General features: G+C 57.6%; 1 protein-coding gene across 4 annotated transcripts in view; it reads left to right on the top strand.

Annotated features, from left to right (window-relative positions):
• The first annotated feature begins 1,082 nt into the window (after positions 1-1,082).
• Positions 1,083-12,648, top strand: part of EML1 (EMAP like 1) — a 177,042-nt gene continuing 165,476 nt past the window's right edge. Inside the window, exon 1 of one of the 4 annotated variants that reach the window (XM_026515310.4) lies at positions 1,083-1,308. In XM_026515310.4, coding sequence (XP_026371095.2) covers positions 1,113-1,308 — 196 coding nt within the window. In that variant the 5' untranslated portion in view covers positions 1,083-1,112. The remainder of the gene's footprint in view (positions 1,309-12,648) is intronic. The other 3 variants (XM_057318478.1, XM_026515311.4, XM_057318480.1) reach the window with 3 other exon arrangements.

Genomic DNA, 12,648 nt, shown 5'->3' with positions numbered 1-12,648 from the left:
CCCGACTTCCCTAGCCCTGATGCCACCCCTTCTGCAAGTATCAGCCTCCTCTCTTTGGGTTGGTCATGACCTCCAGCCCCTGCCAGGGACGCCTAGCACTCTTCAGTCAAGCTTTCCCAGTTCTGACCTATGCACCTGCTGGTCTCTTTTCCTAGAATGCCCTCTCTTCTCCTGAAAAAGCTTTCAGATTCTTCAAAGACATAACTCAAATGCCAGCTCTTCCAGGAAGCTCTCCTGTATCTCTCTCATTGGTATTGATTTACCAGCTTCTCTCCTTTTTAAGCCATTTCACTCCTTCTGCGCTCTGGGTGCAAGAACCAGGTGGACCTCGAGCTCTGGGGGGGCCCAGCAATGCCCAGCCCAGAGGTGATGGCTTGGGAGCGGAGCTCAGAGCCCTCCATTTGTCTCATTGCCCTAGTCTCTGGCCCAGGCACTTGCGGGGACCCAGAAGTCCTAGGTTACCTCTTAGACAAGCACACAGCAAGTGCATACTAAGTGCTTGCTGAGATGTGTCCTCCCAACCACTATTTCCTGCATCCCCACTCTGGGCCCAACACTGGGTCACATGGCTCCCCCAGGGAGTCCACCTCCGCCCCCCACAGTACCCCCAACACATGTGGAACAGTTGGCACCCAGAAGGTGCTCAGAAGTGTCTACTTTTGGTCTGCCAAACAGAGGCAAGGGCCACGCCTTCCTGTAGCCTTGGAGACAGACAGTCGGGCTCCAGAGTCCGGCTCTGGTCACACCCCTCCCTGGCCTGGTGGCCTTGGGTGGGTTGCGGCGGCTCCGGAGAGCTGAGTGAGAGGACAAGCACGGCAGCACCAGGCTCGGGCTCAGTGGGTGGCATCACTCCATCTCTTCCACCAATGCCCATAAAAGCACCTCACCGGCTGAGTGGAACCCTTCCCAGGGAGAAAGGCTTGGGCACTCTGGGGTTTCTGGGGCTGGGGTCTTGGGGGACTGACCAAGCACCCAGGGGTGCAGCAGTTTCTCAGGCAACATTCCGAGGCTGCCCGGGAGAGGCCCAGGGCAGGGGAGGGCAGTGCCCAGATTTATCCACCAATCGGGCGGGCTCCTGGCTCTGGAGCACGTTCTTATCTGCCCAGCCCAGCATGGGGGGGTGGTGGGGGCCTGCCGGGCCGGCTGGGGCGGAACGCTGCCTGGGGACTGGACACGGAGCAGGCCCGGCAGCCCCAAGCCCCACCAGGTGGGTGACAGCCACTGACGGCTCTGAGCGTCCCTGCAGGCTGGTGGCCGGCTGCCCGCCCATCTCCTGCACCATGTCGGACGGCGAGGGCCCCTCGGCCGGTGAGTGGCAGTGCTATATTTACCCACCACGGCTCCGGTTGCAGAGCCAAGGCTGCTGGTCGCTAAGGGCACTGGGTGCCCCCACCCCAGGCTGCAGGCAGTTGTGGGGCTGGACCCCCTTCCTCCTAGCCTGAAGCCTGGGGCGGGGGGCCTGCGCTCCTGGAAGAGGAACTGGCCCTTCAAAGCTAAGTTCTGCGCCACCCGCTGTCTTCCCGATGGGGCTAGAGCAGGAAGCCGTGCCTGCTGCGAACCCCACCCGCTGCCAGCCGGGGAGTCTGGAGCTGACCCACAGTGCCGCAGGCGCTGGACTGTGGCTGGGCCCCTCGGTGGGTGCGGGCTGCCGGGGGCCCCTGGAACCACATGCAAACAAGTGTGTGTGAACATTTATCGGGGCTGGGGGGCCTCCAGCTTCCATCAGATTCCCCGAAGATCTAAGACCTTTGGGAAGTTCTGAGCCCCTGGTCTGCCTGCACAAGGCAGGCCCTCTGTGAGTGCCCAAATCCTCTAGGTTGGAAATGGCCCGGGACACAAAAGCAGAGGAGCGGTCAGATACTGGGGTCTGCGCACATACCTTCTGCCCTCCAAGGGGACTGGCTGCCTGTGCGATTGGCTGGCCACCCGCGGCTCCTTCCGGCTGAAGGCAGGCTCTGAGGTGGACATCCCTCTGAGCCGGCCGTGGGTGGCACCGGAGCTGCAGACAGCCTACTCTGGGCTGCCCGGGTTCAAATCCCCATTCTTTCACTTCTAGACTGGGTGACTGACCTGGTGCAAGTAGCTTCCCTGCTCTGAAGCTCAGTGTCCCCAAGTTAAGAGAGAGACAGTGCTAGCAACAGTCCCTCTGGCCAGGGTGGTTGTGAAGACTGTGAGAACGCGTGACCGCCGGTCTGTTGGGCCGGCGTGCTGTGAGCCGTCAGTGACGGCCTCATGGAAGCAGCAGGTGGAGGGTCCTGGGCAGGGGCATGGGCCTTCTGCTCTGGCCCCTCCAGCCGTGCCTTGTCGCCTAAGCCACTGCACGGCGGTCCCTGGAGTCCTTATCTGTCCCGTGGCACCGTGGAGCCTCCTGGGCATGTCAGGCTGGCCTGGGGGTCCTGGGATGGCTGTGATTGACAACCATGTGGCCACCGCCAGCGTGGTGTCTGATGGACAGTCCTGGCGCCTGGGCCTGGCCAAGTCAGATTTGGAACAGAGTGTGTGTGTGTGTGTGTGTGTGTGTGTGTGTATGTGTTTCTGTGTTTGCGTGGGTGTGTTGGGGAGGGGGACACCGACAAAAGTGGCCTGACCTCACCCTCTTCCGCCAGGCGTCAGTGGTGCAGGCTGCCAAGAATTGTCCGCCGAGGAGCCAGTATGGGGGGGTGCAGCAGACAGGCCCTTTCTGGCTGGCTCTGCCCACACCTGACACCAACCCGGAATAGCTCTCTCCCTCCACCAGGGACACGGCCCTGCTTTTAGCAGCTTGTAAAACCACCGCACAGAGCTGGGTATTTCAGGAAGGCCAGAACAATATTTAGCCCGCAGGGGCGATGGAAGGGGCGCTGAGCGTGTGCGTGTGTGTGTGTCCGGGAGTCTGGGAGGAGACACGGCCTTTACTGTAGGAGAGGGTCAGCTGGGCGGGGGCCGGCAGGCACGGTCGTGGCTCTGCCCACCCTGGCTGGGCAGGTCATGCTGGGCGAGCCTGGGGCTTGGCTTCCTGCCTGTAGAGGGATGGTTGTTGTCTCCGCCATGCTGCACTTGCTGGGGATTCTGGTTGACAGGAGTAAAGGCAACACCTGGGTGCAGGGGTGTATGCATGTTTATTGGAGAGGGGTCTTCTAGAGTGTGTTGTCTGAAGGTCAAGACTTTCCAGGATTCCAATCCCATGGCAGTGACTGGGTCCAGGAGGCTGCTGTGAAATATTTCTATATCTCTTTTCAGAAACCAACCCCTGGGCCTGTGTCTACAGCAGGAAAGTTCTCAGCTCCCCAGCCACAACCTGTGTGACCGTGGGCGGGTTACTGAAGGTCACTGTGCCTCAGTTTCCTCATCCATTAAATGGGGATGATAATAGGACATTAGCTCCTCAAGTCCCAATGAGGATTAAGTGACAGAAACCATACAACCCACTTAAAATAACAGCAGGATACTGTTAGCAGGTGTAATTGTTATTACTGTTCAACCCATAAGCGAGCTGCAGCCAAAGAGGAGAGTGAAGGGGACAGATTATGGGCTGTGCCTTGTCCTGGCCACTTTGGAGACGTGGTTTGATCCCTGGAGGGGGATGCATGAACTCCACTGTACAGCTCGGAAAACTGAGGCTCCGAGAAGCAGATAGACTGGCCCCAGGTTGCCCAGCTGGTAAACGGTGGAGTCAGGATTCGAACCCAGCTCCCCAGACCCAGACTCGGGGCACCATCCAGGAGATCCCACCCTGCTCACCCAAGGGTGGGGGCTGAGGGGTCTCGTGGCCCTTGCGGCTCTCGTCTGAACACCAGCACTTCTCATTTCGGACACAGCTAGCTCAGCATTGTCTCCAATAATTTGGAGCCTGTACCAAGCAATGTGGTACCTTGTTAGGGTGTCAGGAAAGTTGCTCAGAGCAAGAGCTCAGTGGCAGGCGGTCGGCTCCAGGATTTGTGGCCCTCTGCCTGGACAGGGGAGCCTGGAGGCTAAGGTTACCGGGAGTCAACGTTGTATTTATAGCAGGAAGCCGCCTGCACCAGGAACTGCCAGCCCGCACGCCCCGTGCAGTGAAGGGGCTTCCCTTACAGCTGTCTGGATTCTAGGCCTGGCTCTGTCCCCGAGTGAAGCACAGCACGGGACGACGGTCCCCTTTCCCAGCGAGACTCAGGTCCCCCGTCTGTAAAATGGGGCCCTACCATGTCCCTCGCTGGGTCTGGAGACAGAGTCTCTGAGGGCTGGCAGAGCCTGGCCAGAGGGGCCGGAAGGTGCTGGCTCCACGCATCCCGGGTCTGTTGATGCTCTCTTCCTGCCTTTGACCTCGTGATCTGCCCCCTCCCCTCTCAGCAGAACTCTGCAGGAAGAGAATCCAGCCTCTGTGCTGTCGGTCCCCATGTGTTTGGGAGAGTTTCCGGTAAAGCAGTTTTGCCATTCCAAGCACCAAAGAATAGGCCGTTGTTATTCTCAGCAGAGCAACGAATGCAAGTCCCTCAGAGCCCAGGGTTCGAATCTCGGCTCTACCGCCCCCTGGCTCTGTGGCCTTGGGTGAGTCACTTAGCCTCTCTGAGCCTCAGTGATGGGTTTCCATTTGCCCTGCTTTGGAGGGTGTGGTGTGGTGAGGGTGGGCACGGCTAACGTGATGAGGGCTCAGCCAACAGAGTGATTCTCTTTGTCCTCCTGTGTAAACTTCCACCAAGGCCATGGCCCCTGGGGACCCCAGCCTCCCTTTGTTCCTTCAGTGGGCAGTGGACAGCTTGCTACTGCTGGTTCCCCTGTCTGTATCCCCTCCTTCAGCTCTGCAGCTCCTGCAGCTATTCCGAGCGATTCAGCTTGGGGGGGCTACCACCAGCTCTCTGGGGTCCCCCAAAGGCCCCCATACTTGGCTCCCCAAGTATTTCTCTTTGCCTGGATACAAGGGTTTTTTCCAAGGGTGGAGGGCCTGACATTGGGGTGGGCCGCCGCCATACCCCACTCAATTCCTCCTGGCATCCCCAGAGCCCAGAGAGAGTCCCACTTCCTTCTCCCTCCTTGTCCTGGCCTGGGTTTGATTCTCCTTCATGTTGACCAGCTGACCTCAGTGCCTGGGCCTGTGTCTGTAAGGAAATTCAAGCAAAACATTTTAATTGTTAGGCCTTGCTCTTGGAGAGGAAGTGTCTTCCCCCGGGAGAGGCAGGCTTGGTCCCCGGGCCTTGTCATCTCTCTAGGTTGTTTCCTTCCTGTTGATGAAGGCTTCCCCCCTTCTAGACAGGTAAGTGGGTTCAGTGCTGTCTCTTGGGCAATAGGGAGCCAGTGAGAATTTTAGCCAGGGTGTACCTGGATTGCTTCCATGTGTGGGGGGCAGGGACTAGAGAATCTGGAGGCCAAGAGGCCCAGGAGGAGGCTGGCAGGATAGTCCTGAGGAGAATAGGGTGAGGCTGACTCAGGAGGGGAGGGACGGGGGACTCGGGGGGTTAGCGACTGCCGTGTGCGGGGGCAGGGAGGCTGTGGCCCCTTGCTGCCTCCCCCATCACGGAAGTCCAGAGGACAGATGCTCATCTCCAGGGGACTGGGGGCGACCTGGCAAAGTGCCAGAGCTGGTCTGTAAAAACACATGGGAGTGGATGGAGGACGGTGTCCAAAGTCAGGCAGGCCCAGCCCCCGCCGTGGACGCTGTGGACACAGGCAGGCCCTCCTCTCTGCCCCTCGCTCGCCTCATCTGTTAAGTGCAGGTGACACCACAACCCCAGGGACTGTCACGGGGGCTCTGTGAGATGGCACCTGCAAATTCCTTACAAACCGCCGGCCTAGGGGATGTACGGGTGGTGCTCGGGAATGAGCCTGGAAACTCTGCTGTTGATGCGCCAGGCACCTGCTCCCGATGGCCGGAGGGTTCAACCTGAGCAGCATCATGTGACCTGGCTGAGAGTGGGGGTGGGGGACGCAGGCCCCAGACGGCCCCCTACTCCTGCTCTTCACAGCTCCCTCCTGTCATGGGTCAGTGCCATGCCTGCACTCCCAACCCGTGGAATCCCTGCGTCATGGAGGGGGAGACTGAGGCGCAAGGGAAAGACTGGCTCAGGGTCACCCAGCCAGGGAATGAAGAGCGGGGACTCGGGCTCGATTCCCAAGCATGGACCCACTCGCTCTGGCACCTTCGTTCCAGCTTCCCTCCTTCTCTCCTCCTGACCAAAGCCAGCCCCTCATCTGGCCTCTGTGGGGCTCTGCCCCCTCCAGGACGCCTCCCTTGATTCTGCAGTTCCTAGGGGACCCTGCCCCCTTGGAGCGCCCACCCCCCAACCATCTGGTTGAATGGTGCCAGCCTGGACACCCCTGTCCGGCTCACAGGATGTGGGATGGCCGGGGAGACGATTGGGTGGGGTTCTTTGCTGGGTGACCGTGACAAACCTCCTTTCCTTTTTGGCCTTGGGGAGGTTATTTCTTGGCGTCTGCCCTCCAAGAATCCTACAGGCAAGCACATGGCTCTGTCCACATGTCCTGTGTTCCAGCATCAGGCGGGGCTCGGGCCCCTGCTCTGTGCCTGTGCTCATCACAGCCGGGACATCTCTGAGCAGCAGCTGAGTGCACTTTCACTCCACGTGGCTCAGGTCCCTGCCCCGGTGTCTCAAGTACCCTCGGGATGGGTCTTAACGTGACAACGAGTACCATTTAGAAGCTGTTGGGAATTCAACTGGGAAATGAAAGTTACCTGTTTCCGTTCTTTTAAGGGATTGGGTTCATTCTAATTCAGCATTCTTGAGAGAGCAAGGTCGATTTTTAAAAATTTTATTATATTTTTAAATGAAGCTGCTGGTGTTTGCAACCACTTACTGTATTTTCTTGAATCTGTGAGGTCAAAATAAAAGAAACTGGTGGCCGAGGGGCCCCTGGGTGGCTCAGTCATTAAGTGTCCGTCCGACGCTTGGTTTTAGCTCAGGTCATGATCTTGTGGTTGTGGAATCGAGCCCCGCGTCGGGCTCCGTGCTCAGCGTGGAGTCTGCTTCAGATTCTCTCTCCCTCTCCCTCTCACCCGTGCGCTCGCTCTCTCTGTAAATAAATAAATTGTCATTGTCATTCACAGCTGCTGATTTTAAATCTTGGCATTCATCAACACAGACCCTTTGTTTTTTGCTGACTATAGCACCCAGGATGGACTCAGTATGTGCTGGGAAAAAACAAATAAATCCCAGTGGTTTAAAGCAGGCAAGGTGTATCTCCCACTCATGCAGAGTCCTTTGTGGATCTGGGTAACTCTCAGGGCGGGTTACCTCCGCCATGGCTCAGCCTGATGCCTCCATATGGACCCACGCTTCCCCGGTCACGAGGTGGGCAGAGGGACAGTTCCACGCTCCCACCCCCAAGTGGCCCGTCCTGCCGCTGGGGCATTTCATTGGCTCGAGCGAGTCACATGGCTACACCTGATGGCCAGGGGGCGGAGTGCAGCCCCCGTCTGTGAACGGCAGTCATATCAGCCCCCCCATTGACTTTTGTCCCCAATTGACTTAAAAAAAAAAAACTAATCCATTTTAATTATGAAATGTTGGGAGCGTATGGTCTGAGCTGTGGTCCGCAAGCATCTGAAATGCAGATTATGAGTCGTTCCAACATGCAAGTCACAAAGCAAGGGACGAGATTTTTCAAAACGTGTTCCTTCCCACAGATTTGAATTTGCATTTAAAAGCACAAACATAAGTGCCTGAAAGATTGGGTCATCACACCAGCAAGGAAGAGCGTAACCAAGAGAAACGTGAGCCGTTAATTGCCACGAAGCTGTATTGATTTATCACTTGCTCGCGCACTGAAGACGAGCGTGCTGGGCTGGACCGCTCCTGCGCCTGTCCAGTCAACACGGTCAACGATGAAGAAACAGGGTCTCAGCGTAGGAGGAGATGGTGGTAGAAATAGATTGGAAGGTGAATCACGAGTCTGTGCGCCGTCTCTCCGAGGCAGGCACTATTGCCTTGATCCCAGACGCCACCGCCGCGTGGAGGCTCGCCGCCAGTGTAAGGAGTGTAGCATCTAAGGGAAGGAGCTTAACCGGAGGGCTGTGGCCGTGAATGCTGCGCGGCGGTTTGTATAATGAGATAAGACCTGGTTTAAAAATAATGTTTGCAAAGACTAGCTTGTCTCTAAGCTTCTCCGTAAGGGTTGATGACGTCAACTGAATGGCTAGAAATAAAGCTGGAATGTAATACGTTAATATTATAAAATTAAATATTAATTGATTAATATTAGATTGATTAATATAAATTAAATATTAATTAAATTAATAAAGCTGGGATGGTAGGGCTCCCTGCTAGGGATCAGACACCCCTGCAGCCCCGGGGCCCCACGTTCCAACCTCTAAGCCAGACTGTTTAGAGTACTCTCTCCTTAGTTTAAACACATCTTCTAGGGTTCCTGCCTGATTTATTTTGGGTGGAAAAGCATGTCCAAGCACGGTGCAGTTGTAGAAAGCACTCTTCCTGCTGCTCCTCTCTGGAGGAGCCTGTGGTCTCAGTGGACCACCTGATTTGGTTGTGCTTTTCTAGCACGTCCTGTGTGGGCGGGTCCCACCAGGCCCTGCCACGTTGAGGGAAGAGCTGGGACCTTGGCCCTGGGGAGGGCCCTGGGGGGCAGCTGGCCAGGGGAGCTGTGCTCAGGTCCCTCTGAGTCCCCAGTGATACTCAGGCTGCAGGCTCCAGGCAGGGCCCTGGGGACCCTCCACCCCAGCACCGTTACTTCTAGGTTTTGGTAACGGCTTTATTGAGACGTGTTTCGTATGTCCCGCGCGACTCACCCACCTCACGGGTACAATTTGGTGGATCTTGGTCTGTTCCCAGAGTTGTGCAACCGTTCACATAGTCCGTTTGAGAACATTTTAGTCACCTCGAAGAGAACCCCGCCCATCGGCAGTCACTCCGGGCCCCCCAACCTCTCCTCTCTCCGTCTCTGCGGATTCGCCTATTGTGGCCATTTCATATACACGGAATTGCACAGTACGTGGCCTTCTGGGACTGGCTTCTTTCACTTCGAGGAACGTTTTTAGGCTCCTCCACGTGTGGCCTGTGTCTCTGCTTCAGTCCTCTTGTGGCCAAATACCCTCCCGTCGTGTGGGGAGAGCTGTGTTATTTACCCGGTCAGCGGGTGATGGGCGTGCAGGCCGTGTCTGTGTTTCGGCTACAATGCCTAACGCTGCCGCGGACTTGCTGGGGGGAACAGACGTCTTCATCTCTCTTGGGCGAATGCCTCCCAGCGGGATTGCTGGATCGGACGGTGGCTCCGTGTAGGACTTTCTGAGGACCTCTGGGCCGGCTTCCACAGTGGTGGCACCAGCCTGCACTCCCCTGGGGGTGCGCGAGGGCTCCCCTTCCTCCACATCCTCACCAGCGCTGGTTGGTACCTGTCTGATTCCAGCCGTCCTAGCGGGTGCACCTGTCTCACTGCGGTTTTGCTTGCCCCTTCCCTAGCGACTAGTGGTGTGGAGTGTCTTTTCCTGCGTTCCATGACATCACCCCCTTGGCTCTGAGACCTTAAGCCTCAATGTCTTCCTCTATAAAATGGGGACAGGGACAGGGACAGTGCCTGCCTCACAGGCTGTGGTGAGGCTTCAGTGAGATAATTCTGGGGTCTTGGCCCAGAGCGGCTGCCCAGTAAATGTTTCCCGCTCTTAGCTGCGGTCCGGGCTTAAAGTCCCTCCTCTAAAGGCTGATGGGAGGGAGGGACTCGGAGAAACCTGGAAAACGGGAGGTTTCTGCACGTTCCAAACCCGTGTAGGAAAGGGACAAACCTCATCAGAGAGGTGCTGCCTGACCCTGGCCCAGCCCTGGTGATTTCCTCCCTAGCTGCTGGGCTGGGCCGGCCAAGGGAGAGGGCCACGTCTGCACAGCCCAGATAAGGCAGGTATCCTGACCACACGCTCGGTGGAGAAGCCTAGCCCTTCATCCAGGTTTCCACTGAGGGACACCTGCACATTTTTCTTATCTGAAGGTATTTGGCCTCCTCCCCTTGACTACTCTCGAGGCTGCTCATGTGGCTCTTCCCAGACTTGCAAGCTTCCGTCTGTCCATGGAGAGCTCTGGAAAAAGGCCAGGAGCATCCTCCCGTGAGCTTGGGCAGGTGCCTGGGGCCTGGCGGGGGTGCTGATGGTCAAGCTGATCGTGTAGCTGTAACCCAAGCCAGCAGCTGGGCGGGTGGTGAGGGAACACAATCGCCTCATCACCAGCAGAAAGCAAATCCATCTCCAGGTAGCAAGCTCGTTAGGCTGCCCCGGAGGAACAATTCCTGTTCTGTTCTGGAGCCCAGTGGGAGAACTGCAGAGTTCACCCCGATGGCCCTGGGTGTTCAGTTGAGTCTGTAATTTGGGAACAGTGGGTCGTACCCTAAGGGGACTCCGGGCTTGGGCTGGGTGCAGATGCTGTCACTGTGCCCCTAGCCGCTCGGGGCAGCAGGTGAGAAGCAGGGATGGGAATTGGCTGGGGAATCAGTGAGACTGACTTTGGCATTCGAGCTCTGCTATCTGGTGCTGTGTGACCTTTGCAAGCCACACGACCTCTCTGGGCCTTTGTTTGCTCGTGTGTAAAATGAAGCTAATGATACCTTATAAGGTGGCTGTCAATCGCGAATGGAATAGTGGTCAAGGGCAGGGTGGGGGGATTCTAGAGATAGGAGTGGAGGTTCGGATCTATGCACTTGCCTCAGTGGGAAAGGCTCTCAGGAGAAAGCAGTGAACGTGGGAGGGAGGCAGCATAGGGCTTCAGGCAAAGTGTAGCTTTATTTTGTTCGATGTTTGATGTTTGTACGCTTGAGGGTCAGCCCAGGGAGGGAGGGGACCACGCCTTTCTTGTTGCCTCTGCTTCTGGGGGGAGGGCAGCCGATGGGATCCCGAGGAAGTGCCCCAGTGTAGACTGCACCACAGATCTGAGGCAGGAGGAGAGCTCTGTGCCCTGCCCCAGGGCGTCAGGCGGTGTCCACCCCAAGGGCCTGGCTCTCCCCCCCACCCTCCCGCTCCTGCCCAGTGTGGCTGAGGCGCTGCGTTGGCTCCTGGGGCTGCTGCGACAAATGGCCGCGAACTTGGTGGCAGGAGACAACAGAAATTACTTTTCTCACGGTTCAGGAGGCCTGAAGTCTGCGATGAGATGCACTGGGCTGAAGTCCAGGGGTCAGCAAGGCTGTGCTCTCACTGGGGGAGAATCCATCCCCCACCTCTTCCAGTTTCTGGAGGCGCTCCTCAGCTGGGGCCGTGTCCCTGCGCCCCTGTCTCCGCGGCCACATTGTCCCCCTTCTGGGCATCAGATCTCTGTCTGTTGCTTTCCCCTAAGTCCTCTCGCAGTGGCATCTAGGCCATCTCCCCACCTCGGGATCCTTAATTTAATTACATCTACAAAGACCCTTTCCCCATATATGGTAACATTCAAAGGATCTAGTGAGTAGAGCTTGGCGCCTTCAGCCCTACTGCAGGGACCAACACAGGATCCCTGGGAAGCTTGTGGCCTCCCGGGGCTCTGGCTGGGGACCCAGGGAAACAGCCTGACTGGCTCAGATCCCCCCAAGGGAAGAGCTTTGCGCCCAAGGGAGCGCCCCACACCTTCCTGGCCTCTGAGTCCTGCTCTTCTCCCTCCCTCCTGAACCGTCTCTGGCTACTGGACCAAAGCTTGCCCAGTGCCAAGGGCAACCGTACCCCCTTTGTTTCCCCCCCCCCTCCTCCCATGAAGAAAGTGATTTAGGGCCTGGAGTAAACAGGGTCGGTGGGAGAGGGAGCATAGTGGGGCCTGACTGCAGGAAGAGTCAGCTGCTACCTTTCAAAAATACACGTTAAAAAAAAATACACTTTTTAAAACAGCAGTTTTTTAAAATAGCGAAGCCTGAATAGGAAAATAAACCCTAAAATATGCGGATGGTGGAAGACTTACTCGGGGAATCTGAGAGGGAGCGTGAGCGAGAATGAGGCCTCTGTGGGAGGTACCCGGCTTGGGCCCCCGCTTGACCACATGTGGGCAGTGACCGCACCTGGCTGAGCCTCGGTTTCCCTGGCAGGACCCGGGGCCCACCTCAGGATGGCCGCAGGCAGGAAGCGGGGAAGATGGCTCGGCAGGCAAACACCTGGAGGGGGTCCTACCTGCAGAGATAGTGGTGTCACTCCTCCCCCAGGGAGGCACCCCCACCGTCTGCCTTTCCCTGGGGAGCCTCTCCTCTCAGCCCTGTGGCCCGGGGTCCCTGACGCTTCAGCGGGTAGGACTTCTTGGGGACCTTTCTCCACTGGAGTGTGGTCTAAGCCCCTCGGCCTGGCATACACTGCCTCTCTGGGAGATCTCCCAGGCACCCCCCTCACACCCCAAGTGCAACCAGAGATAGAACTCTGCACTTTCTGGGCCATTTCTCACCTTTTGGTCTCCTCGGGAACGCCTCCTCATCTCTAGCAAAGCCCTCCTTCCCTCCCAGCCTCTCCCTCCCTGCCAGGGGCCCCTCACCAGATGGTGACCGTTGTGACGGCGGCATCCGTGTCGGAGTCTACGGCCAGCAGCTGACACATAGTAGGTGCTCAGCAGACGGCCGTGTTATTTGTCTCATGCTGCTAGGTGCTCTTCCTCCAGCGGCCTTCACGGAGGAGGCAATAGGATCACTAGGATCGAGACCTGTCCAGGGCCCTTCTGTGCACCTGCTCTCTCCCCACAGCCCCACCACCAGGGGTTACCCTCACTCCCACTTTATGGACCAGAAAACTAGGGCGGG

This window comes from Ursus arctos, unplaced genomic scaffold (genome assembly GCF_023065955.2).
Source record: "Ursus arctos isolate Adak ecotype North America unplaced genomic scaffold, UrsArc2.0 scaffold_25, whole genome shotgun sequence".
In the NCBI taxonomy this organism is placed as follows: domain Eukaryota; kingdom Metazoa; phylum Chordata; class Mammalia; order Carnivora; family Ursidae; genus Ursus; species Ursus arctos.
The sequence above is the reverse complement of the archived record's forward strand: the minus strand, read 5'-3'. Positions and strand labels throughout refer to the sequence as shown.